Genomic DNA, 26008 nt, shown 5'->3' with positions numbered 1-26008 from the left:
TTACTCTCATCCTCCAGTATACTTGAACTACAATTTCGATTCCCATCCTCCTGCTGAATTAGTTTAAACCCACCCGAAGAGCATTAGCTAAGTCCCCCCCAGGATATTGGTACCCTCTGGCTCAGGTGAAGATCATCCTGTTTGTAGAGCTCCCACTTATCCAAAAACAGCCCTAATTATGTAGGAATCCTAAACCCTCCCTCCTGCACCAACCTGTAGCCATGTGTTCGACTCCTCTCTCTCCCTATTCCTTGCTTCGCTATCACGTGGCACGGGCAACAAACCAGAGATAACAACTCTGTATGTCCTAGCTGCTAGAGGGGAGAGGAGGAGAAGATAGTTCACCCAAAGAGAGATAGGGGTCTGCAGCTTACTGCTGGAAAGGGAGGTAAAGGGAGAAACCCTCAACTCATTTCGGACCATCAGACATAGAAGCAGAAGAAGGTCACTCAGCTCATCAAGTCATCTCTGCCATTCAATGAGATTGGGGCCAATCTGTTGATCCTTAAGTCCACTTAACTGCCTTTTCTCTATACATCTGGATTCCCTTACTAATTAAATAACTATCACAGCCTTGCATATACTTAATGACCCAGCCTGGACAGCACTCTGCAGGGAAGAATTTCACAGAATCACTAAACTCACAAGAAATTCTTCCTCATCTGTGTCTTAAAATGTGTGACTGCTTAATCTCCCACAAGGAGAAACAACCTTTCCACATCTTCCCTGCCAAGTCCCCTAAGAGTCCTGTGTGTTTCAATAAGGTCACCTCTCATTCTTCTAAACTCCGATGAGTGCAGGCTCAATCTAGTCAACTTCTCCTCATAAGATGGTCCCTCTATATCTGATATCAGCCTTCGCTGGACTGCCTCTGATGACAGTCTATCTTTCCTCAGATAAAAGGATCAAAATTGTATACAGCATTCCAGCTGTGGTCTGACGAGTACCTTGTACAGTTTGAGCAAAACCTCCCAACTTATAGTGGCAGATGGAGTTTAATTTAGATAAATTTGAGGTATTGCATTTTGGAAAGAAAAATCAGGGCAAATGGTAAGGTCCTGATAAAGTTGCTGAACAGAGACCTTGGGGTCCAGGGTCATAGTTCCTTGAAAATGGAGTTACAGATAGATAGGATAGTGAAGGAGGAGTCTGGTACACTTGCCTATATTGGACAATGCATTGTGTATAGAAGTTGGGAGGTGATGCTGCGGCTGTACAGGGCATAGGTTAGGACATTTTTGAAATATTTTGTGCCATTCTGCTCTCCCTGCTACAAACAAAATGTTGTGAAACCTGAAAGGGTTCAGAAGAGATTTACAAGGATGTTGCTGGGGTTGGAGGGTTTTCTCTGGAGTGTCGAAGGGTAAAGGGTAACCTTATAGAGGGGCCTGGATAGGATAGGTAGACAAGGTGTTTTTCCCAGAGTAGGAGAGTCCAAAACTAGAGGGCATAGGTTTAAGGTGAGAGGGGAAAGATTTAAAAGGGACCTCAGAGATAAATTTTTCACTCAGAGTGGGGATGTGTGTATGGAATGAGCTGCCAGCGCAAATGGTGGAGGCTGTTACAACTACAACATCTACAAGGCATCTGGATGGGTACATGAATAGGAAGGGTTTAGAGGGATATGGACCAAATGCTGGCAAATGGGACTAGATTAATTTCTGTTCAGCATGGATGACCTGGACTGAAGGGCCTGCTTCCCTGCTGTGCATCTCTATGATTCTATATACACCATTCCCTTTGAAATAAAGGCCAAAATTCCATTTGCTTTCCCTATTATCCGCTGAACTTGGATGTTAGTTTGTAATTCATGCAAGAGGACTCCCAAATCCCTCTGTGCTGCAGCTTTCTGCAGTCTTTCATTTAAATAATAGTCAGCTCCTCTACTCTGAGTGTAGTGCTGGAAAAGCACAGCCAGTCAGGCAGCAACGGCAACTCTCCTGCTCCTCAGATGCTGCCTGACTGGCTGTGCTTTTCCAGCACCACATTCTTCAACTTTGATCTCCAGCATCTTCAGTCCTCACTTTCTCCTAGCTCCTCTATTCTTCCAGCTGAAGTGCTTAGCTTCCAAGTTGCAAATTATATTTCATCAGGTTTCTGCCCCCTCACCTAACCTGCCGAGGTCCCTCTGTAGATTCTCATCCTCACCACTTGTCTTCCCATCTATTTTTGTGTCATGCGCAAAATTGGGGACAGGACATTCGCTTTCCTCTTCCAGGTGAGTCATGCTGAACCATCGAAACGAAGAGCAGCAATAGGCCATTTGGCCCATCGAGCTGGCTCTGCCGTTGTGATCCTTTATTGTATTTTAAACAGATGTTATATTCTGGTTTTCTCTTCATATCCCTCGATGCCTTTGAAATCCAAATATTTATTGTAGTTAATTTCATTTGAACATCCTCTGAGCAAAGAAATGCCTCCACATCTCAGTGCTAAATGGCCTACCCCACACCCGGACACTGTTCCCTCTGGTTCTAGACTCCTCAGACAGGGAAACATGCTCCCTGCATCTCGTCTGACAACCTTGTTAGAATTTTATGCATTAAACAGATGGTAAGTAATTGTGGCCTCAGCAATAATTCAACTGGAACACCACTAGTTGAAGGTTGCCATCTTGAAAATGTCTCCTTATCCCAATTCTGTCGTTTAAAGGTGTCTTTATTATGTGGAGTGAATTGAATTGGCTGTAGACTGGTATCTGTGATGCTGGGGACCATGGAGGAGGCTGAGATGGATCACCCACTTGGCACTTCTGGCTGAAGATTACTGCAAAACCTTCAGCCTCAAACACAGGACCATGTCCAAATACTGCCAAGTGGGATAGGTTGGTGGTTCATTTATCGGCAGACACAGACACAATGAGGCAAACTAATTTTCTCTGCTGTAGAAGCAGATAATAGACAGTGAGTTTACAGGATATCTGCCAGGTAGCAATCTCTGTCACTCACCTTGTTCCACTAGCTCTTGATTGATAGGCAGATCAACACGGCTCTTCTCTTTAGCTAAAGGACAAAGGCAAAGGATTATTCACTGAAAGGAGGGACCTGATCATACCTCTGCAGAACAAAATCTCACCTCTTGGAAACTCAAGCTCAAGTGAGCAATGGCCTCAAAGCCAGCTCCAAACACAACCCTTAGGGAAAATCCCTCCTCCTCCAACTGTGGAGTTTATACATTCTCCCCATCTCTGTGTGGGTTTCCTCAGTTTCCTCCCACAGTCCAACAATGTGCAGGTTAGCTGGATTGGCCATACTAAATTGTCCATAGTGTGCAGGGATGTGCAGGCTACGTGGATTAGCCATGGGAAATGTAGGATTACAGGGATAGGACAGGGTGGTTTGGTCTGGTGGGAAGCTCTTTGGAGGATTGGTGTGGACTGAATGAACTAAATGGCCTGCTTTCGCACTGTAGAGATTCTAAGATTGACTGAGTGCAGCTGTTTGGGAGCTGGTGATAACTGCCCCATTGTCTATTGAATGTTAGCTGGGGAAAAAAAAATCACAAAGCAGTTACTTGTCCTACTCCAGTACTATTCCCTTTGATATTTCCCAGGTTTTATCCTTGACCTCTGCAATTTCCCATCCAAATCCTGTCCTCAACCATATTATTCAGTGTTAATTCTTAGGTGTATATCACCTCACCACCACCTCTCTCAACTCTTCCACAGTTTCTTTTTATAAATTCATGAGATGTGGCTCGAGATTCACAGTGCAGAAAAGGCCCTTTGGTCCATCGGGTCTGTACCAACAATAAGTACCATTAAACGCACACCAACTCCAATTTCTTATAACTGTCCCATATCTGTGTTCCCTGTTGCCCTTGAGAATGTGGCAGCACACTGGAATTCAGCTCTTCTGTCCATGTTTGACCCAAGGCTGGAATGAGGTCAGGAGCTGAGTGACCCTGGGGATCCCAAACTGGGGGTCACTGAGCAGGTTATTGCTGAGCAGGTGCTGCTTGATAGCTGTTACTGACACCGTCCGTCACGTTACTGAGGATCGAGGGGAGACTGATGGGACGGGACATACCTGGGTAATTTTCCACATTGTCGGGTAGATGCCATGCTGTAACTACTGGAACAGCTTATCTCGGGTGGGTAGCAAGGTCTGGAGCACAAGTCTTCAGTACTATTGCTGGAATATTATCAGGGCCCATTGCCTTTGCAGTATCCAGTGCCTCCAGCCTTGTCTTGATATCACGCGGAGTGAATCGTATTGGCTGGAGACTGGTATCTCTGATGCTGGGGACCACTGGAGGAGCCCGAGATGGATCACCCACTCAGCACTGCTGACTGAAGATTGCTGCACAGCTTCAGCCTTATCTGTTGTTCTGATGTACTGGGCTCTCCCATTATTAAAGATGGAGATATTAATGCAGGCTCCTTCTCCAGTGATTTGTTTAACTGTCCACCACCATTCACAGCTGGAGATGACTTGACTAAAGAGGTTTAACCTGACCTGTTGGCTTTGGGATTGATTAACTCTGTCTGTCATTTACTGCTTAGCTTCTTGATTAGTAAAGGGATCAGGTTTGGGGAGAAGGCTAGAAAATGAGGTTGAGGAGCCATGATCTAATGGTGGAGCAGACTTGGTCGGCCAAATGGCCTAATTCTGCTCCTATATCTTATGGTCTTTTGCTGTTTGGCACACAAATAGTTCTTCACCAGGATGACACCTCATTTTTAGGTATGCCTGGTGTTGCTCCTGGCAGACAGCACTCCACCCCAGTCACTGCTTATCTGATGGAGAAAGTGAGGTCTGCAGATGCTGGAGATCAGAGATGGAAATGTGTTGCTGGAAACCCCACTGGTCCTCACCTACCACCCCACTAACCTCCATGTACAGCGCATCATCAGCCGCCATTTCCGCCACCTCCAAACGGACCCCACCACCAAGGATATATTTCCCTCCCCTCCCCTATCAGCATTCCGTAAAGACCACTCCCTCCGTGACTCCCTCGTCAGATCCACACCCCCCACCAACCCAACCTCCACTCCCGGCACCTTCCCCTGCAACCGCAGGAGGTGCAAGACTTGTGCCCACACCTCCCCCCTCACCTCCCTCCAAGGCCCCAAAGGAAACTTCCATATCCGCCACAGATTCACCTGCACCTCCACACACATCATCTATTGCATCCTTTGCACCCAATGTGGCCTCCTCTATATTGGGGAGACGGGCCGCCTACTTGCGGAGCGTTTCAGGGAACACCTCTGGGACACCCGGACCAACCAACCCAACCACCCTGTAGCTCAACATTTCAATTCCCCCTCCCACTCCACCAAGGTTATGCAGGTCTTTGGACTCCTCCATCGTCAGACCACAGCGAAACGACGGTTGGAGGAAGAACGCCTCATCTTCCGGCTAGGAACCCTCCAACCACAAGGGATGAACTCGGATTTCACCAGTTTCCTCATTTCCCCTCCCCCCACCCTGTCTCAGTCAAATCCATCAAATTCAGCACCGCCTTCCTAACCTGCAATCTTCTCCCCGACCTCTCCGCCCCCACCCCAGTCTGACCTATCACCCTCACCTTGACCTCTTTCCACCTATCACATTTCCGACGCCCCTCCCCCAAGTCCCTCCTCCCTATCTTTTATCTTAGCCTGCTGGACCAACTTTCCTCATTCCTGAAGAAGGGCTAATGCCCGAAACGTCGATTCTCCTGTTCCCTAGATGCTGCCTGACCTGCTGCGCTTTTCCAGCAACACATTTCCATCACTGCTTATCTGATACCCAGTACTGGAGATCATTCCAGCCATTAAAACATTGGGAATACTGAAGGTATTGTTTTCATTGCCCACCCCAACTCCCTATCCTGGTAACTGACTCCATCCTTCACCACGGCAACAGTCTAACATTAAACCAATTGGCTCACTACGCTCATGTCAGATTGGACCCGGAGATGTGCTTCTGAATCTATATTTGTGCCATCTCTAAAATCGTCTATTTCCACCTCTCTCCCAGCTATCCGGCTGCTGAAATCCTCATTTAGGCATTCATCACCTGAAGACTCAATCACAGAATCCCTACACTGTAGATAGAAGCCATTCAGTCCATTGAGTCTTTGCTGACCCTCCCACCCACAGCCACCCCTCCCCAACCCCGAAAGTCTGACATTTACCAAGTAGAGATGGGCACAATTGCTCGCCTAGCCAGTGACAGCCTCATAGAAGTTAAGAACATAAGAACTAGGAGCAGGAGCTGGCCATTCAACGGATTGGTCAGATTGGCAGATCAGAGGCAGATGGAATTAAACCCTGAGAAATGGGAGGGGATGCACTTTGGAAGAAGGAACAAGACAAGGGAGTACTCAGTGAATGACAGGACAGCAGGAAGCTCAGAGGAACAGAGGGATCTTGGGGCGTTTGTCCACAGATCCCTGAAGGTAGTAGGACAGGTGAATAGGGTGGTTAAGAAGGCTATGGGGATACTTGCCTTTATCAGTCGAGACTTGGATGATCAGAGCAGGGAGGCTCTGGTGGAGCTGTACAGGAGTCTGGGGAGGCCACAGCTGGAGGACTGTGTGCAGTTTCTGGTGCCCACACTATAGGAAGGATGTGATTGTACTGGGAGGGGGTACAGAGGGACTCACCAGGATACTGCCTGGGCTGGAGCAGGTTAGTGATGAAGACAGGCTGGAGAAGCTCAGGGTGGTTTCTTTAGAGCAGAGAAAGCTGAGGGGGAACCTGATCGAGGTGGATAAGATTATGAGGATCATGGATAGGGGATAGAAAACAGCTGTTCCCCCTTAGTCACAGGGTCAGTAACAAGGGGGTATAATCTTAAGGTGAAGGGCAGGACATTTAAAGAGGATTTGAGAAAATAATTTGCTCTGCCTGGGAGGGTGGTTGAGTAGTTGAATCCTCAGAAAAACCTCAACTTTTAAGAAGCATGTGATGAGCACTTGAAAGATTCAAGGTGAAGAGCCAGGTGTTAGAAAGCAGGATTGGTACAGAGAGGATGTCACAAACTTGATGGGCCAAAGGACCTTTCTGTGGGTCGGCCGTGTCTGTGGTATATGACTCTAGGACTGAAAATGTGCAGAGCGACAGGATGGCCTGGGTCAAATGCTCCCATTCTGCTGTAGCAGTTCTGACTCTCTCTCCAATCTCTTCCTGCAAGTGCAGCAATGAAGTGAGACAGGGCTTCTCACACTAAGCTCTCCTTCTCACCGATAGACAGAAGATCCTCCACTTCCTGATAGGCCAATTTATTAATATTGTAGGACCTGAGAAGAGAGAAAGCAGTCAGTCATGTGCTGCAGCAGTTCCACAACTTCGCCCCAAAGCCTACTCCTGCACTTTATGTTCTATTCCGCCCTCAGACCCTTCTAAATTCTAGTGATTGCAGGCTCAGTCATACCAACCTCTCCACATACAATCAATAATCCTGCCATTCATAGAACATTACAGCGCAGTACAGGCCCTTCAGCCCTCAATGTTGCAACAACCTGTGAAAATAATCTGATGCCCATCTAACCTACATCGTTCCATTATTATCCATTATGTATGTCCACTACCCATTTAAATGCCCTTAACGTTGGCGAGTCTACTACTGTTGCAGGCAGGCCATTCCACGCCCCTATACTTTCTGAGTAAAGAAACTATCCCTGATACTTACCCTAAATCTATCACCCCTCAATTTAAAATTATGTCCCCTCGTGTTAGCCTTCATCATCCGAGGAAAAAGGCTCTCACTGTCCACCCCATCGAACCCTCTGATTATCTTATACATCTCGACGAAGTCACCTCTCAACCTTCTTCTCTCCAACAAAAACAGCCTCGGTTCTCTCAGCCTTTCCTCGTAAGACCTTCCTTCCATAACAGGCAACATCCCAGTAAATCTCCTCTGAACCCTTTCCAAAACTTTCACATCCTTCCTATAATGTGGTGACCAGAACTGCACACAATACTCCAGGTGCAGCCACACCAGTGTCTTGTACAGCTGCAGCATGACCTCATGGCTCTGAAACTCAATCCCCTTACCAATAAACACCAACACACCATATGCCTTTTTCCACCCAGGTTGATAGGGCTGTTAACTTTCAGAGATTCAGGCACCTGGACACCGAGATCCCTCTGTTCATCTACAGTCCCAAGAATTTTACCATTTGCCCAGTACTCTGCATTCCTGTTGCTCCTTCCAAAGTAAATCACCTCACACTTTTCTGCATTAAACTCCATTTGCCACCTCTCAGCCAAGCTCTGCAGCTTATCACATCCCTTTGTAACCTACAACATCCTTGGGCACTATCCACGACTCCACCGACCTTAGTGTCATCTGCAAATTTACTAACCCACCCTTCAACGCCCTCATCCAGGTCATTTATAAAAATGACAAACAGCAGTGGCCCCAAAACAGATCCTTGCGGTACACCACTAGTAACTGAGCTCCAGGATGAACATTTCCCATCAACCACCACCCTCTGTCTTCTTTCAGCAAGCCAATTTCGGATCCAAACCACTAAATCACTTTCAATTCCGAAACTCTGTATTTTGTGCAATAGCCTACCGTGGGGCACCTTTTCGAACGCCTTACTGAAATCCATATACACCACTTCAACCGCTTTACCCTCATCCACCTGTTTGGTCACCTTCTTGAAGAACTCAATAAGGTTATTGAGGCACAACCTACCCTTCACAAAACTGTATTGACTATCCCTAAACAATGTATTCCTTTCCAGATAAATCCTAACTCTTCTAACCTTTTCCAACACCTTACCCACAACCGAAGTAAGGCTCACTGGCCTATAATTACCAGGGTTGTCTTGACTCCCCTTCTTAAACAAGGGAACAACATTTGCTATCCTCCAGTCTTCTGGTACGACTCCTGTCAACAATGATGACATGAAGATTGAAACCAAAGGTGCTGCAATCTCCTCCCTGGCTTCCCAGAGAATCAGAGGATAAATCCCATCTGGCCCAGGTGTTTTATCCATGTTCAGATCTTCCAAAATTGCTAAAACCTCCTCTTTGTCAACCTCAATCCCATCTAATCTAGTAGCCTGTATCTCCATATTCTCACTAACATTGCCCTTTGCCAATGTGAATACTGACAAAAAGCATTCATTAAGCACTTCCCCATGTCCTTAGATTCCACACACAACTTTCCAGTACTATCTTTGATTGGCCCTAATCTTATTCTAGTCATTTTTTTATTCCTGATATACCTATAGAAGGTCTTAGGGTTCTTCTCATGTCCCCTCCTGGCTGTTCTTAGCCCACTCTTTAGACCTTTTCTGGCTAACTTATAACTCTCAAGCCCCCTAACTGAGCCTTCATGCCGCATCCTCACATAAGGCTTCTTCTTTCTCTTGACAAGAGCTACTTCTTTAGTCAACCATGGCTCCTTCTCTCGACAACTACCTCCCTGCCTGATAGGTATATACTTATCAAGGACCCACAGTATCTGTTCCTTGAATAAGCTCCACATTTCAAGTGTGTCCATTCCCTGCAGTTTCCTTTCCCATCCTATGCATTTTAAATCTTGCCTAATTACATCATAATTGCCTTTCCCCCAGTTTATACCTCTTTCCCTGCCCATCGCTATTGTAAATATAACCGAATTATGATCGCTATTGCCAAAGTGCTCACCTATCTCCAAATCTAACACCTGGCCGGGTTCATTACCCAGTACCAAATCTAATGTGGTCTCGCCCCTTGTTGGCCTGTCTACATACTGTGTCAGGAAGCCCTCCTGCACACACTGGACAAAAACTGACCCATCTAAACTACTTGAACTATAGTATTCCCAGTCAATGTTGGGGAAGTTAAAGTCCCCCAGAACAATTAACCTGTTATTCTCGCTCCTATTGAGAATCATCTTTGCTACCCTTTCCTCTACATCTCTGGAACATTTCAGAGGCTGATAGAAAACTCCCAACAGGGTGACCTCTCCTTTCCTGTTTCTAACCTCAGCCCAAATACCTCAGTAGATGAGTCTTCAAACGTTCTCTCAGCTGCTGTAACATTACTCTTGATTAACAATGCCACACCCCCCACTTTTACCATCTTCTCTGTTTTTGCTGAAACATCTGAATCCCGGAATCTGCAACAACCATTCCTGTCCCTGCTCCAGCCATGTTAATGGGCACAACATCGAAATCCCAGGCACCGAACCTTGCTGCAAGTTCACCCACCTTATTCCGGATGCTCCTGACATTGAAGTACACACATTTCAAACAAACATCCTGATTGCCAGTGCCCTCTCGTGATCTTGTAAACCTATTCCTGACCTCACTACCCTCAACCTCCTTTACACCGAAACTACAATTCGGGTTCCCCTGCTGCATTAGTTTAAACCCACCCGAAGAGCATTAGCAAATGTCCCCCCGGGATATTGGTACCCCTCTGGTTCAGGTGAAGACCATCCCGTTTGTAGGGGTCCCACCTTCCCCAGAAAGAGCACCAATTATCCAAGAATCCAAAACCCTCCCTCCTGCACCATCCCTGTAGCCACATGTTCAGCTCCACTCTCTCCCCGTTCCCCTCCTCACTAGCATGTGGCACAGGCAACAAACCAGAGGTAACAACTCTGTTTGTCCTAGCTCTAAGCTCCCACCCTAGATCCCTGAATTTCTGCCTTAAATCCCCATCTCTCTTCCTACCTATGTTGTTGGTGCCGACGTGGACCATGACTTGAGGCTGCTCCCCTTCCCCCTCAAGGATCCCGAAAACACGATCTGAGACATCATGGACCCTGGCACCTGGGAGGCAACACACCAATTGTGAGTGTCTCTGGTTGCCACAGAACCTCCCCCTAACTATGGAGTCTCCAATGACTAATGCTCTGCTCCTCTTCCCCCTTCCCTTCTGAGCAACAGGGACAGACTCTGTGCCAGCGACCTGTACCCCATGGATTACCCCTGGTAAGTTCCCCCGCCCAACAGTATCCAAAACAGTACACTTGTTGTTGAGGTGAATGGCCACAGGGGATCCACACACTGCCTGCCGATTCCTTTTCGTTCCCTGACGGTAACACATCTACCTTCTTCTTGTACCTGAGGTGTGACTCCCTCCCTGTAACTCATCTCAATAACCACCTCCGCCTCCCGAATGATCCAAAGTTCATTCAGTTCCAGCTCCAGTCCCCTAATGCAGTTCTCGAGGAGCTGGAGTTGGGTGCATTTCCCACAGATACAGTCAGCAGGGACATTACTGGTAACCCTTACCTCCCACATACTGCAAGAGGAACATTCAACTGCCCTAACCTCCATTCCCATTATTCTAAATTCCTAAATGGACGCTGAAAAAATGAAACATGAAAGAAAACACTTACCACCTTACCAACCAACACACACAACTTTTTTTGGGTAGAGGAGAATGGGTGGGAGGCACTACCTAAGTAGTGTTTTGGGTAAAGCAACCACCCAAATATGTGACCTTGTGATCTCTCTGACAACCTCCTGCTCGCCACTCCCGCACTTCCTGCTGCCGGAACAACAATGGCGGGTGCCGATGCTAGAGGTGAGTTCTTAAACATTTTTCCTCACCTTCCCAACAGCTTGGTATCAGCCGAGTTAACTTTCACTTGAAACACTGGAAATCTAAATAAGCTACATCTATTGGTTTGTCATTATCAACTCTGCTCGTTATATTTGCAAATTTAATCATGCAACATGATTTCACTTTCACAAAACCATTCTGACTCTGTTTGATTGCATTCTTTTCTAAAAATCCATAACGCCACAAGACATCGAAGCAGTAATTAGGCCGTTCGGCCCATTAAGTCTGTTCTCCCATTCAATCATGGCTGATACATTTCTCAACCCCATTCTCCCACTTTCTCCCAGTAACCCTTGATCCCTTATTTTTAAGATTAGATTCCCTACAGTGCGCAAACAGGCCCTTTGGCCCAACCAGTCCACACCAACCCTCCGAAGAGCAACCCACCAAGACCTATTTCCCTCTGACTAATGCACCTAACATTATGGGCAATTTAGCATGGCCAATTCACCTAACCTGCGCATTTTTTGGACTGTGGGAGGAAACCGGAGCACCTGGAGGAAACCCACACAGACACAGGGAGAATGTGCAAACTCCACACAGACAGTCACCTGAGGCTGGAATCGAACCTGGGATCCTGGTGCTGTGAGGCAGCAATGCTAACCACTGAGCCACCGTGCCGCCTTGACAATCAAGAACTTATCTATCTCTGTCTTAAATATACTCAATGATCTGGCCTCCACAGCCTTCTGTGGCAATGAGTTCCACAGATTCCCCACTCTCTGGATGAAGAAATATTGCCTTATCTCTGTTCTAAAAGGTCTTCTCTTTATTCTAAGACTGTGCCCTTTAGTCCGAGTCTCTCCTACCAATGGAAACATCTCCCCAACATCTACTCTGTCCAGGCCATTCAGAATTCTACAAATTTCAATTAGATCCCCCTCATCTTTCTAAATTCCATTAAGTATAGATTCACAGTCCTCAAACGTACCTCATATGTTAAGCTGTTCATTCCTGGGACCATTCTCGTGAACCTCCTCTGAACATGCTCCAGGGCCAGTACATCCTTCCTGAGATATGGGGCCCAAAACTGCCCACAATGTGGTCTGACCAGAGTCTTACAGAGCCTCAGAAATACATCCCTGTCTTTTTTTTAAATATCACGGTGGAGCCTCTTGCAGTCAGCTTTTATATTGCTTGTCAATTTACTTTCATAATTAATTCTCTCATCACCACCTGATACTGATTCCTAAAATCTTGCCAACCCTTTAGCCTACCTCTAACTTTTGACACTTTGTCAGCCCGAGCTTTTGATTTCTTACTGTCCTTCACTGCCACTGTTAATTACAGGTCATTCATCCTCTCATCAAGTTAATCTGTTAGTTGGAAGGAATATTTGCTGAGTATTGTGAAATATCTGCTTAAATGTCTGCCAGTTAGATCTAAACTAATCTGTTCTCTGATAAGCTCTGAAACATACTGCTCTTAAAAGATAAGGCCTGATGCACTTTACAAACTCATCTGCCATGTTACCATTGCCCATCTAGTTTGTCCATTCCCACCTTCATCACTTCCTGATTGATACTCTGTCCTACAGTGATGCAGCTCTTCGGTGACAGAGTCCATACACCAATGACTTCTTTCCCAAACTGATTGCACATCACTACACCGCCACTGATACCTCGTATTTTCAAAACTAACCCACATTCTTTTCTTCACTCAGAATCGTGAACCTGTGGAATTCTCTCCCACAGGAAGCTGTTAAGACCAGTTCATTAGATATATTCAAGAGGGATATGCCGTGTTAGGGTAGATTAGATGCCCTCCAGTGTAGAAACAGGCCCTTTAGCCCAACAAGTCCACACTGACCCTCTGAAGAGCAACCCACCCAGACCCATTTCCCTCTGACTAATGCACCTAACACTAATGGGCAATTTAGCATGGCCAATTCACACTAACCTGCACATCTTTGGATTGTGGGAGGAAACCAGAGCACCCGGAGGAAACCCACACAGACATGGGGAGAATGTGCAAACTCCACACAGACAGGCGCCCGAGGATGGAATCGATCCCAGGACCCTGGTGCTGTGAGGCAGTAGTGCTAACCACTGAGCCACCATGCCACCCCCCGGGGATCAGCCTGCGTGGGATGCTATTCGCAGGATCGGTATGGACTTGTTGAGCCGAATGATTCCACGCTATAGGGATTCTATAATTCTATATATAATTCAGAGAGCTGGACATGGCCCTTGTGGCTAAAGGATCAAGAGTAAAGGGGAGAAGGTGGGAATGCGATACTGAGATTGTATGATTAGTCATGATCATTGAGTCTGCTCTGACCCTCTGAAGAGTATTCCACCCAGACTCATTGTTCCCCATATCCCTGCATTTCCCATGGCTAACCCACCTTGCTTGCACATCCCTGAACAGTACGGGGCAATTTAGCATTGTCAATGTACCTAACCTGCACACTTTTGTACTGTGGGAGGAATCCAAAACATACAGCAGAAACCCACACAGACATGGGGCGAACGTGCAAATTCCACCCAGACAGTGTGGCCCTCTGGAAGAGAAGCCATCTTTACTCTGCAGTGAAAGTATCTCAGTCATGAAGCCAGCCAGTTGTTTCACCTCATCAGCTGCTGCGAGTTTTAACCAACAAACCAGAGACCTTTCCAAGTGTGAACCAGTCGGCATGCGAATCCTACAAACACCAATGTACCTGGAGAAGGAAGTTGGAGGAGTAGCATTCTGATCAGCAAATGGGTAATCCCTGTGGAGTGGGACACACAACAGGCTTCCCAGTCTTTCCCTCTGCTTTGAACACCCATTTTATGCGTGCTTGCCCAGAGGGAGTTTGTAAGGCATTATAAGTTTTAACAATTCTGGGAATAGCGAGCCTGGATTTCTACCCTAGTGAAGCTTAGCAATGGTTCACATGAGGTTCTTCCCAACAGAACAGCTCTTTCTTTCCCAGTATTAGTGCCAGGGGCCATGAATCATAACCTATTTCTCCAAGATTAATCTTCGAGTCACACATTTACCTCTCTAATCTTATTTACCACATATCATTTTGCTCATGGCTCTGGAGATCATAACCTTTGTGGTTCTGCATTTTAAATGAGCTGCACATAAATTCCTTAGTGGAACCTCTTTCCTACTCCTAATGCCCTCGGTCTGTATGTGGACCACAACTCGATCCCTCATCTCCCCTCCAAAGTTCTTATCCAGCCCAAAAGAGGTGCCCTGAAGCTTGGCACCAGGTAGGTAACACAGTTTTCAGGATTCTGTGCTGCAGAGAATAGTATCCACTCCCCAACTATTCCATCCCCTAATAAAGTCATAGAGTCATACAGCACAGAATCAGACCCCTTCATTCCAACAATCCATGCCAGACATAATCCTAAACTGCCTGCTCCTCAGCCATATCCCTCCAAACTTTCCCCATTCATGGACTTTGCCAAATGTCTTTTAACGTTATATTTGTACTCACATCTACTACTTTCTCTGGAAGTTCATTCCACACACGAACCACCCTCTGTGTAAAAACATTGCCCTTCATGTCCTTTTTAAATCTCTCTCCTCACCTTAAAAATGTGCCCCCAGTCTTGAAATCCCTCACTATAGGGAAAAGTCACATGCCATTCACCTTATCTGTACCTCTCATCATTTTAACAGGTCGCCTCTCAACCTCCTCTGTTCCAGTGAACAAAGTCCCAGCTTATCCAGCCTTTCTTTATAACTTAAGCTTTCTATACCTGGCAACATCCTGGTAAATCTCTCCTGAAGCCTCTCCAGCTTAATAATATCCTTCCTATAACTGGGTGACCAGAACTGGACACAGTGTTCCAGAAAAGGCCTCACCAATGTCCTGTACAACCTCAACATGACGTCCCAATTGCTATATTCAAATAACTGAACAATGAAGACAAGTGTGCCAAACTCCTTTGCAACCAACATGTCTATGTGTGACACAAACTTCAAAGAATTATGTCTCTGAACCTTGAGGTCCCTCTGTTCTACAACACTACCCAGAGCCCTACCATTAACTGTATAAGCCCAATCTTTGTTTGTTGTACCAAAATGCAATACCTCACATTTATCCAGATTGAAATCCATTGTTATTTTTCAGCCCATTGACCCATTTCATCAAGATCCCTTTGTAATAATCTAAGAAAACCTTTCTCTCTGTCTGCTATGTCACCAATTGTGGTGTCATCCACAAACGTACTAATCTTGCCTTCCACATTCACATCCAAATCATTTATATAAATGACAAACAAAACAGGACCCAGGCCGATCGCTATGGAACACCGCTGGTGACAAGCCTCCAGTCTGAAAAGTAACCCTCCACCATTACCCTTTGTCTCTTCCTGTATCCAATCGGCAAGCTTACCCTGAATCCCATGTGATTTTACTAATTAGTTTACCATGCAGAATCTTGTCAAAGACTTTACTAAAGTTCAAGTAAACATCTACTCCTTTGCCTTCAATCTTTTTGCTAAGTTCCTCAATTAATGCAAAAGTTTGAGAGACATAGCCTCTCTATTTCATTAGTTATGTGAACACTAACTTTACTCGCCCACTCTCACAATCTCCCAATTTAAACCAACTGGCTAATTGAAAGTGACACAAAATGTCCACCAATCACCTGTTTTTTTGTGACCTCTCACTTCAGCCCTGACAGGTAGAAACCGGTTTAAGGGACTCTCTGCTGCCTGTTTATATCTCCCACCATCACTACCCTTTACAAACAGGTCCAAACCTCTTTATGAAGCTGTTCTTGTGCACTCTTCTGTTACTGCTGAAGCTGCTGATCCCTCGCTCATCCTGTTCAGAAGCACAGGGTGTTCCTCTCTCTTGCTATTTTAGGTGCTGGTGACTGCTTCCTGGTCCTCCTCTCTCCCACTTCTATATTAGAACATATAGAGGATTGGCTAATAGAAGACAGGTCGGTTAAAGGGAACATTTTCAGGATGGCCAACTGTAACTTGTGAAGTGCCTCAGGGATCAGTGCTACGGCCACAATTATTTATCAGTGACTTGGATGAGGAAAGTGAATAGACTATAGCGAAGTTATTGGATGAGACTAAATCACATGGCAAGGCATCCAATGCAGACTCACGGAGGCAGTGGCTGAGGTGAGTATGGGCCCAGAGCAGACTCTTGGCAGCGGCAGAGTCAAGTTTGGGCCATTGCAAGACCCGGTGGTGGCTGCATTGGCAAGGTCCAACAAGGAGTTACGGTGGCACAGCATCGGTGGGGGCAAGATGGCACCGGAGAGTGGCAACTCTTGTTGCAGTGGCGTGGCGAGGGGATTTCTGCCTGGCTGTGCCAGGCCCGTGGCTGAGCATTTCACAAGGCGGCCTGTAAAATTAAACTGTATTTCTTTATTTTCCTGCCTTCATACTCTATGTTTTGGTTTATTTTTCTGTGTTTAAAATGCACTGGACAGCGATGAAACTATATAACACTTTTCACTATTTGTAACAAGTGAGTAAAGACAGATGGACAGGTTAAGCAAATGGGCAAAACTTGTCAAATGGAATATAATGTCGAGAAATATAGCTGGGTCAAATCCTGGAATTCCCTCCCAAAGGGTATTGCGGGTCTGCCAACAGCACTTGGACTGCTGCGATTCAAGAAGGCAGCTCACCCCCACCTTCTCAAGGGGCAACTAGGGTCAGGCAATAAATACTGGGGCCCAGCCAGTGACTCCCACATCCCACAAGTGAATAAAAAATGGCTCTGCACTTGGAGAAGCTGAACATTATTTAAATGGGGATGACTGCAGAAAGCCACAGAACAGAGGAATTTGAGGAGTCCCGCACATAAATCACAAAAACTAGCATCCAGTGTAACAGGGAAAGCAAATTATATCAATCTTACCTCAAAGGAAATGGAGTATAAAAATAGGGAATTCTGTTAAAACTATATAAGGAATTAGTCAGATCTCAACTGTGGAAAGATATACTGGCACTGGAGGTAGCCTAGAGGGAGTTTGTTCGACTGGAGCTCATATAGAGCGATTTTCTTTTGAGCAGCAGTTGAGTAGTTTGGAGTCTTTACTAAAACAAGATTCTTAGGGGGTTTGACAGGATAGATGAGTAAAGGATGTCTCCCTTTGTGGGAGATTCTAGGACAAGAGAGTATAATCTCAAAATAAACAGTCACTCATTTAAGACAGAGATGAGGAGGAATGTCTTCTCTGAGGGATGTAAATCTGTGAAATGCTTTACCACAGAGGGCTGTTAAGGCTGGGTCATTCAATATATTCAAGGCTGAGAGAGAGAGAGAGAGAGAGAGACAGAGTTTTAATCAGGAAGGGGATCAAGGGTTAGGGAGAAAGGCAGGAAAGTGGAGTTGAGGATTATCAGATTAGCCATAATCTCACTGGATTGCAGAGCAAACTTGATGGGTTGAATGGACTACATCTGTTCTTACATCTTATGGGTCTGGACTAATTTAGCTGGGTTAGGATTGGAGAGGAGGGAGACAGATAGCAGTAGAGAGACAGATATCAGTAGAGTGACAAATAAATAGGAATGCAATGAGCCCTAAGCTTGACCCATGTATGTGAATGCATAATTTCCACCCTCACCCCTTTCAACATTCTGGGACTGATCCAGTCTACCTTAATGCTTTTCAGAACACCCAATACTGCTTCCTTTTTCATATTGGCATGCCCTGGAATATCAACAGTCCCCTCTTGTCCAATACTCACCATCCAATGTGCCCTTCTCCTTGTGAATATTGATGCAAGGTACTGATTAATGACCTCACTTTCGTCCTCTGGGCCCACACATAAATTCCACCCCCTGTCAATGAGTGGACCTACTCTCTCTCCAGCTACACACTTGCTCCTTATATAAAACACCCTGTGATTTTTTAATCCTGTTTGCCAAAGACATTTCCTGGCCCCTTTTAGCCCTCCTTATTCCTTGTTCTTTCCTGTTATCTTTGTACTCTGTGAGGGCGCTGTCTGTCTTAGTTTCCTAAGCCATATCTATGCATCCTTTTTCTTTTTGACTAAGCTCACAATTTCTTGTCATCCAAGGTTTCTGAATCATGCCGGCCTTATCCTTCATTTTCACACGAACATGCTGGTCCTGAACTCTAATCAACTAGCCTTTAAAAAATTCCCACTTGCCAGATGTGGATTCACCATCAAACAGCTGCCTCCAATCTACATTCCCCCGTTCCTGCCTAATATTGTGGTAGTTAGCCTCCCCCAAGTTAATACTTACACTAGAGGATTACTCTTGCCCTTAAAACGTACTGAATTATGGACACTGTTCCCAAAATGCTCCTCCCACTGAAACTCTGATCACTGACCAGGCTCAGTATGGCGTCTTACCTCGCTGTACTCTTTATACATTGCTTTCAAAAAAAAACCCTCCTGAACACACCTAACAAATTCCCCTCTCCAAGCTCCAGTCAATATAAGGGAAGTTAAAATCATCCACCACAACAAACCTGTTGTTTTTACTTTTTTCCATAATCCGTCTACATATCCATTCCTCTGTCACCCAAACGGCAGTTAGAAAAATCCCAAAGTGATTGTACCCTTCCTATTCCTGAGCTGTACCCATATAGCTTGCTGGATGAGCCCTTCAAAGTGTCCTGTGGTATTCGCCCTTATCAGTAACGCAACTCTTCCCATCTCTTTTATGTCCATGTCTATCGTATCTGAAACATCTAAATCGTGGAATGTTATGATGCCAGTCTTGTCTCTCTCTCTCACTTATGTGTCTGTAAGAGCTACAACACCATAGTTATGGATGAATTCAAGCAATCTTCTCGAAAATCACTTTCAAGGCTCTTTACAACATCCTCACCACTCCCATCAGCAAACTTGGAAACATTACACTAGATTCCCTCATTCAAATCATTGATATATAGAGTAATAGAGTCATAGAGATGTTCAGCATAGAAACAGACCCTTCGGTCCAACCCGTCCATGCCGACCAGCTATCCCAACCCAATCTAGTCCCACCTGCCAGCACCCGGCCCATATCCCTCCAAACCCTTCCTATTCATATACCCATCCAGATGCCTTTTAAATGCTGTAATTGTACCAGCCTCCACCACTTCCTCTGGCACCTAACCTGTGGTCTTCCGGCACCTCACCTGTGACTATCGATGATACAAATATCTCAGTAAGAGGCCCAGCAATCACTTCTCTAGCTTCCCACAGAGTTCTCGGGTACACCTGATCAGGTCCTGAGGATTTATCCACTTTTATGCGTTTCAAGACATCCAGCATTTCCTCCTCTGTAATATGGACATTTTGCAAGATGTCACCATCTACCTTCCTACATTTCGGTTGGGATATCTGGTCGGCATGGACGAGTTGGACCGAAGGTCTGTTTCCATGCTGCACATTTCTATGACTGTATTCTATATCTTCCATGTCCTTTTCCACAGGAAATACTGATGCTAAATACTCATTTAGTATCTCCCTATTTCCTGTAGCTCCCCCAAAGGCCACCTTGCTGATCTTTGAGGAGCCCTATTCTCTCCTTAGTTACCCTTTTGTCCTTAAGGGTATTTGTAAAAACCCTATGGATTCTCCTTAACCCTCTTTGCCAAAGCTATCTCATGTCCCCTCTTTTCCCTCCTGATTTCTCTCAAGTATACTCCTACTGCCTTTATACTCTTCTAAGGATTCACTCGATCTATCCTGTCTATACCTGACATATGCTTCCATCTTTTTCTTAACCAAACCCTCAATTTCTTTAGTCATCCAGCATTCCCTATACCTACCAGCCTCCCCTTTCACCCTGACAGGTATATACTCTCTCTGGACTCTCGTTATCTCATTTCTGAAGGCTTCCCATTTTCCAGCTGTCCCTTAACCTGCGAACATCTGCCCCCAATCAGCTTTTGAAAGTTCTTGCCTAATACCGTCAAAATTGGCCTCTCTCCAATTTAGAACTTCAACTTTTAGATCTGGTCTATCCTTTTCCATCACTATTTTAAATCTAATAGAATTATGGTTGTAAGAAGTGGTGTCTGAGCAAAAATACCAACCCACACTGCTTCCACTGTGATACCAACCCTCTATTCTGACTCTCCACCTGCTAACCAATACTCAATCCAGGACAAAATATTACTCCCCATTGTCACTGAGAACGAACCCTTTACCTTTTTAAACACCTGCAGAAACTCTTCCTATTCATTTTTACATTTCTAGCTTACTACCTTTCCTGATTAAGCTGATTAATATTTTTCTTCTTTACATCCAGGCCAATCATCTGACCTGCCACTCAGCTTTGCAAAATTATCTACTTTTTTAAATCTGATGCTTTAACTTCAATACTTATCCATGAATTGGATTTTCACTTTATAGCAGGAATATTCCCTTAAATGTCTGCCACTGTGCCTCTATGGATATCCAATCCCTCTACACCTCCACCCGCCATGACGAGGGCCTCCAAGCCCTCCGTTTTTTCCTCTCCAGACGTTCCCAACAGTACCCTTCCACCGACACTCTCATTCCTTTGGCCGAACTGGTCCTCACCCTTAACAATTTCTCCTTCGAATCCTCCCACTTCCTCCAGACCAAAGGGGTAGCCACGGGCTAGCTATGCCTGTCTCTTTGCTGGCTACGTAGGACAGTCTATTTTCCGTAATTACACTGGCACCACTCCCCACCTCTTCCTCCGCTACATTGATGACTGCATTGGCGGCACCTCGTGCTCCCGCGAGGAGGTTGAGCAGTTCATCAACTTCACCAACACATTCCACCCTGACCTTAAATTTACCTGGACCATCTCTGACACCTCCCTCCCCTTCCTGGACCTCTCCATCTCCATCAGTGATGACCGACTTGACACTGACATTTTTTGAAAACCCACCGACTCCCACAGCTACCTGGATTACACCTCTTCCCACCCTACCTCCTGCAAAAATGCCATCCCGTATTCCCAATTCCTCCACCTCTGCCTCATCTGCTCCCAGGAGGAGCGGTTCCACCACAGAACACACCAGGTGACCTCCTCCTTTCGAGGTCGCAATTTCCCTACTCACATGGTTGAAGATGCCCTCCAACGCATCTCATCAACATCCCGCACCTCTGCCTTCAAACCCCACCCCTCCAACCGTAAGAAGGACAGAACCCCCCCGTCCCCCAGTCCTCACTTTCCACCCTACCAACCTTAGCATAAACTATATCATCCGCCAACATTTCCGCCACCTCCAAACGGACCCCACCACCAGGGATATATTTCCCTCCCCACCCCTTTCCGCCTTCCGCTAAGACTGTTCCCTCCGTGACTACCTGGTCAGGTCCACGCCCCCCAACAACCCACCCTCCCATCCTGGCACCCTCCCCCGCCACCGTAGGAATTGCAAAACCTGCGCCCACATCTCCTCCCTCACCACCAACCAAGGCCCCAAAGAAGCCTTCCACATCCATCAAAGTTTCACCTGCACATCCACCAATGTCATTTATTGTGTCTGTTGCTCCCGATGTGGTCTCCTCTACATTGGGGAGACTGGGCGCCTCCTAGCAGAGCGCTTCAGGGAACATCTCTGGGACACCCGCACCAATCAACCACACTGCCCTGTGGCCCAACATTTCAACTCCCCCTCTCACTCTGCCGAGGACATGCAGGTCTTGGGCCTCCTCCATCGCCGCTTTTTCACCACCCGACGCCTGGAGGAAGAACGCCTCATCTTCCGCCTCAGAACACTTCAACCCCAGGGCATCGATGTGGACTTCATCAGTTTCCTCATTTCCCCTTCTTCCACCTTACCCCAGCTCCAACCTTCGGGCTCAGCCCTGTCCCCATGACCTGTCCTACCTGCCAATCTCCCTTCCCACCTATCCACTCCACCCTCCTCTCTGACCTATCACCTCCATCCCCACCCCCATTCACCTATTGTACTCTTTGCTACCTTCTCCCCAGCCCCACACCCCCTATTTATCTCTCCACCCTGGAAGCTTCCTGCCTCTATTCCTGATGAAGGGCTTTTGCCCGAAACGTTGATTTTCCTGCACCTCGGGTGCTGCCCGAACTGCTGTGCTTTTCCAGCACCACTCTGATCTAAACTCTATTGCTCTATCCCTAGCCTATTATCACAGTTCATGCCAGCTCGCTCAGCCTTCATACCCTCACAGGTCCTTCCTTAAGATTTAGAATACTAACCCTTGGCCCATTTCTCCCTTTCATACGTTGATGAAACATTCCATCATTCTGTGGTTGCTGCTACATAGTATGTGGTTAATCATTAATCCTGTCTTACATCACCCCTCACTGGGGTAACATGCTGGAAATCAAGCCCCACTATTCCCAGAATTGTAATAAAAGTTTATGATTTTAAAAAGTCTGTAAAATTTCCCAATTTACTACTTATTGCAAGTAATTAAACCTTGGCTGCAAACAAACAATTATCAACCATTGGTTTATAACCTTACTAATTAAAACTGCAAACCCTTATAAACTCCCTGTACATGCACGCACAGAGACATAGGCAGGAAAACAAATGTCTCCTGTGGGCAGAGGGTTAGTCTGGGAAGGCAGTTCAGTGGCCCCTGTTCACGGAGTTTGCTGAGATTCTTGTGCTGATCAGAACACTGCTTCTAGGTCTTCCTTTTCTGGAGGTTTTTAGTGGTTAGTAGTGGCTTGTTCTCCTATAAAAAGATCTTTGACTTATCAATTAAACATCACAGCTTACAGCAACTGTTGAAGAAAAGATAAACTGGCTTTCTTCAGACTTAAAGTAGCTTCTAATACAGAGAACAGAGCCCCTGAGCTGGTGGCGGATTTAGTGATGTTTCTCTATCTTGTTCACAGCCTGAAGATACCCAAGATTGAATAACATCAGGCAGAAAGCCTTTGTCATCGATAAATGGTGACTCGTCCACAGGCCAGCTAGTTATTACCAACCAGACCTCCATCTGCTTCAGTTCCAGTTCATCTGCAACCACATTTAACCTCTACTCGAACAAATAGCTGTGTAAATAGTGCTTACAATGAGCAGTCACTTGCTTTCAAAACATGCAGCAATCCCTGGTTTTAAACAATTCTATTCTCATTTTAGCCCATAATTAAAAACGCAAAAAATTTAAAAAACACAATCTTTACCCTCACTGCACACTAATAAGTGTCACAGAACCTGCTATCTGGTTGTTTCCAGAATGTACTGTTCTAAGAAACTCTCAAACGCTTTGTGCAAGCTCCTGATCGACATTACCACTGCCAATCTGATTTCTCCAATTTATCCATAAATTAAAACTAACCACAATTATTGTCATCCCTTTATCTCAAGTGCCCAATATTGATTCATGTAAACCTTGTCCCACATTGTGGTTTGTGGTAGACCACTCCAACCAATGATGTCTTTCTCCAAATAATCCTTGCACCAAAACAACTGCTTTCCCTCCAACTCCTGCGCAACCCAAATTTCCTCTTGTATCCTCTTTTTACCTTTCCAATCAACATTATGCTGATTTCGAAAACACTGCTACTCCTTAAACTTATTACTATTCTTTGCAACATTATACACATCTTCTTTTTAAATCTATTACCGTCCTCAACACCCCAGGGTAAAAAGTATTATAACAGTGTCTATAACAACCTATGTGGGCAATGGGGATATGAGCCAAAATCCTCCCACATGTTTAAATCCGTCAGTGTTCCCTCAGCAAGGCTCCCTTACCAAGCTCTGGAGCCAGTTCCAGTGCACATGTTGAGGCCAGAGTTCTTGTGCTTCTCCCAGGGTCCATCGTCTATAGAGATCTCACAGTATGAGGCCCTATGGAGCGAGAATTTAAGACTTTGTTTGTGGGAGTGATACGGGAGCCTGTACAAAACAGAACATATCCTGGGTCAGGTGTGAGCTGTAGTCTAACACACCAGACCACATTCGCAATGACTGGAAAGGAGATTAGAGTGAGGAGATGAGATAGCTCACAAACGAGGTCAGATGGTGGTAGGACATTGCATCATCGACAGCACTTTGAAAATATCACAATAAGATGGCTGTGGGATTTCCCCCTGAGGACAGAGCGCCACACTCAGACAGAGAGTGAGGGGCCCCTGCACCTGAGGCAGGAAGTTATTCCTTGTTCCCTCCCCTGGGACAAAATGCCAGGGATTGCCTCTTGTGTGACATTTGCTGTTTTTCCAGCTTTTCCTGTTATACCCAGCATGACATCCTGGCATTTCCTTCAGACATGCTGGCAAAGAGTCACACATTACTCTTGGGGACACACTGCTGCTGCAGAAGGGAATGAATATTAAAGCACAAGCGGTTGCTTTGTCCTGGTTGGTGCTGAGCTTCTCGAGTGTTGTTGGAGCTGCCCCATCCAGACAACTGGGGAGTATTCCATCACACTCCTGACTTGTGCCTTGTAGACGATGGACAGGCTTTGGGGAGTCAGGAGGGGAGTTACTCGCTGCAGGATTCCTACCCTGATGTTCTCATGGCGAGGGCTCCATGTTGCCACACTTGCTCAAATACAGCTTTGATGTCAAGGGCTGTCCCTCTCCCCTCGTCTCTGGGTTTCAGCTCTTCTGTTCATGTTTGAACCAAGGCTGTAATGAGGTCAGGAGCTGAGTGGCCCTGGCAGAAGTCAAACAGAGCATCCTACCATTCATGGTGCAGGTATGTGACACTATCCTCACCATCAGTCAAGTATTAGTGTGTGTGTGGAGATTGTCACTATCTGATCTGCATTCAGTCTGGGTCAGGCTGTGAGAGGGTTTGTTTCATTTTGGGGAGGGGAGGGTGGTTATCAGGCAGACTTAGGGGGCAGCCTGGTCAGAATGCTGTACTCAGAAGCACCTCCCAAACCCATGACCACTTCCACCTCAAAGGCCAAGGGCAGCAAATAAATGGGAATACCACCAACTTCAAGTTCCCCTCCAAGTCACTCACCATCCTGACCTGGAAATATATCATTGTTCCTTCGTCGTCATTGGATCAAAATCCTGGCATTCCCACCCCATCCCCGAAGGGCATTGCGGGTCCACTTACAGCGCATGGACTGTTCAAGAAGGTAGCTCACCCTCACTTCTCAAGGGCAACTAGAGATGAACAATAAATGCTGACCCAACTAGTGACTCAACTCCCTGGGATGGGATGGAGGTGTTTAATTCAGCATTGAACCTGAGCTGGGGGGAGGGGTATAGGCTCGAAATGGTTCTTATGCAGAAATTTTTACCACAGTACTTACCGTGAGGACAGCGACTCCCCCACAAATACCTCGTTCAACGCTCGGACAGACAGCAGCTGAGGATCAGAGTTCACTACATCACACGAGGCTGGAAGGAGAGATACAGGCACTCAGACTAGGAAGGGGTTGGTGTTAGAGACAGCCTGGTCAACAGCAACGCCAACACAATCCACTCCCCCGCCACACACACACACCACACTAACTCCTCCATAGGTACAGACTCACAGCATCCTCTCTCAGTTTCTGTGCAGCTGTGAGAGCCTGCAAGGGCTGTGCACGTCAGTGACTTGCAGATCTGAAGGTCAATGCTACATTCGGTACGCAACAACACTGTGTGTGCATGGAACATCAGAGCAGCTGGACACATGGGTAGCGTGTCA

The 26008-nt window shown here is 46.1% G+C and overlaps 1 protein-coding gene across 7 annotated transcripts in view; it reads right to left on the bottom strand.

Moving 5' to 3' along the window:
- nadk2 (NAD kinase 2, mitochondrial) overlaps positions 1 to 26008 on the bottom strand; it is a 65521-nt gene that overhangs the window by 17854 nt on the left and 21659 nt on the right. For 4 of the 7 annotated variants that reach the window (XM_043702982.2, XM_043702941.2, XM_043702968.2 and 1 more), the window contains 4 exons: positions 25629 to 25716; positions 24110 to 24253; positions 7172 to 7227; positions 2949 to 3002 (listed from right to left, as the gene is read on the bottom strand). In XM_043702982.2, the coding sequence (XP_043558917.2) occupies positions 2949 to 3002; positions 7172 to 7227; positions 24110 to 24253; positions 25629 to 25716 (342 nt within the window). The remainder of the gene's footprint in view (positions 1 to 2948; positions 3003 to 7171; positions 7228 to 24109; positions 24254 to 25628; positions 25717 to 26008) is intronic. The other 3 variants (XM_043702946.2, XM_043702975.2, XM_043702962.2) reach the window with 1 other exon arrangement.

The sequence above is a fragment of the Chiloscyllium plagiosum genome, unplaced genomic scaffold, assembly GCF_037043375.1.
Source record: "Chiloscyllium plagiosum isolate Xiang-an unplaced genomic scaffold, Cpla_swu_hap1 HiC_scaffold_2, whole genome shotgun sequence".
NCBI lineage: Eukaryota > Metazoa > Chordata > Chondrichthyes > Orectolobiformes > Hemiscylliidae > Chiloscyllium > Chiloscyllium plagiosum.
Note: the sequence above shows the minus strand (reverse complement) of the source record. Positions and strands in the feature narration are given on the sequence as shown.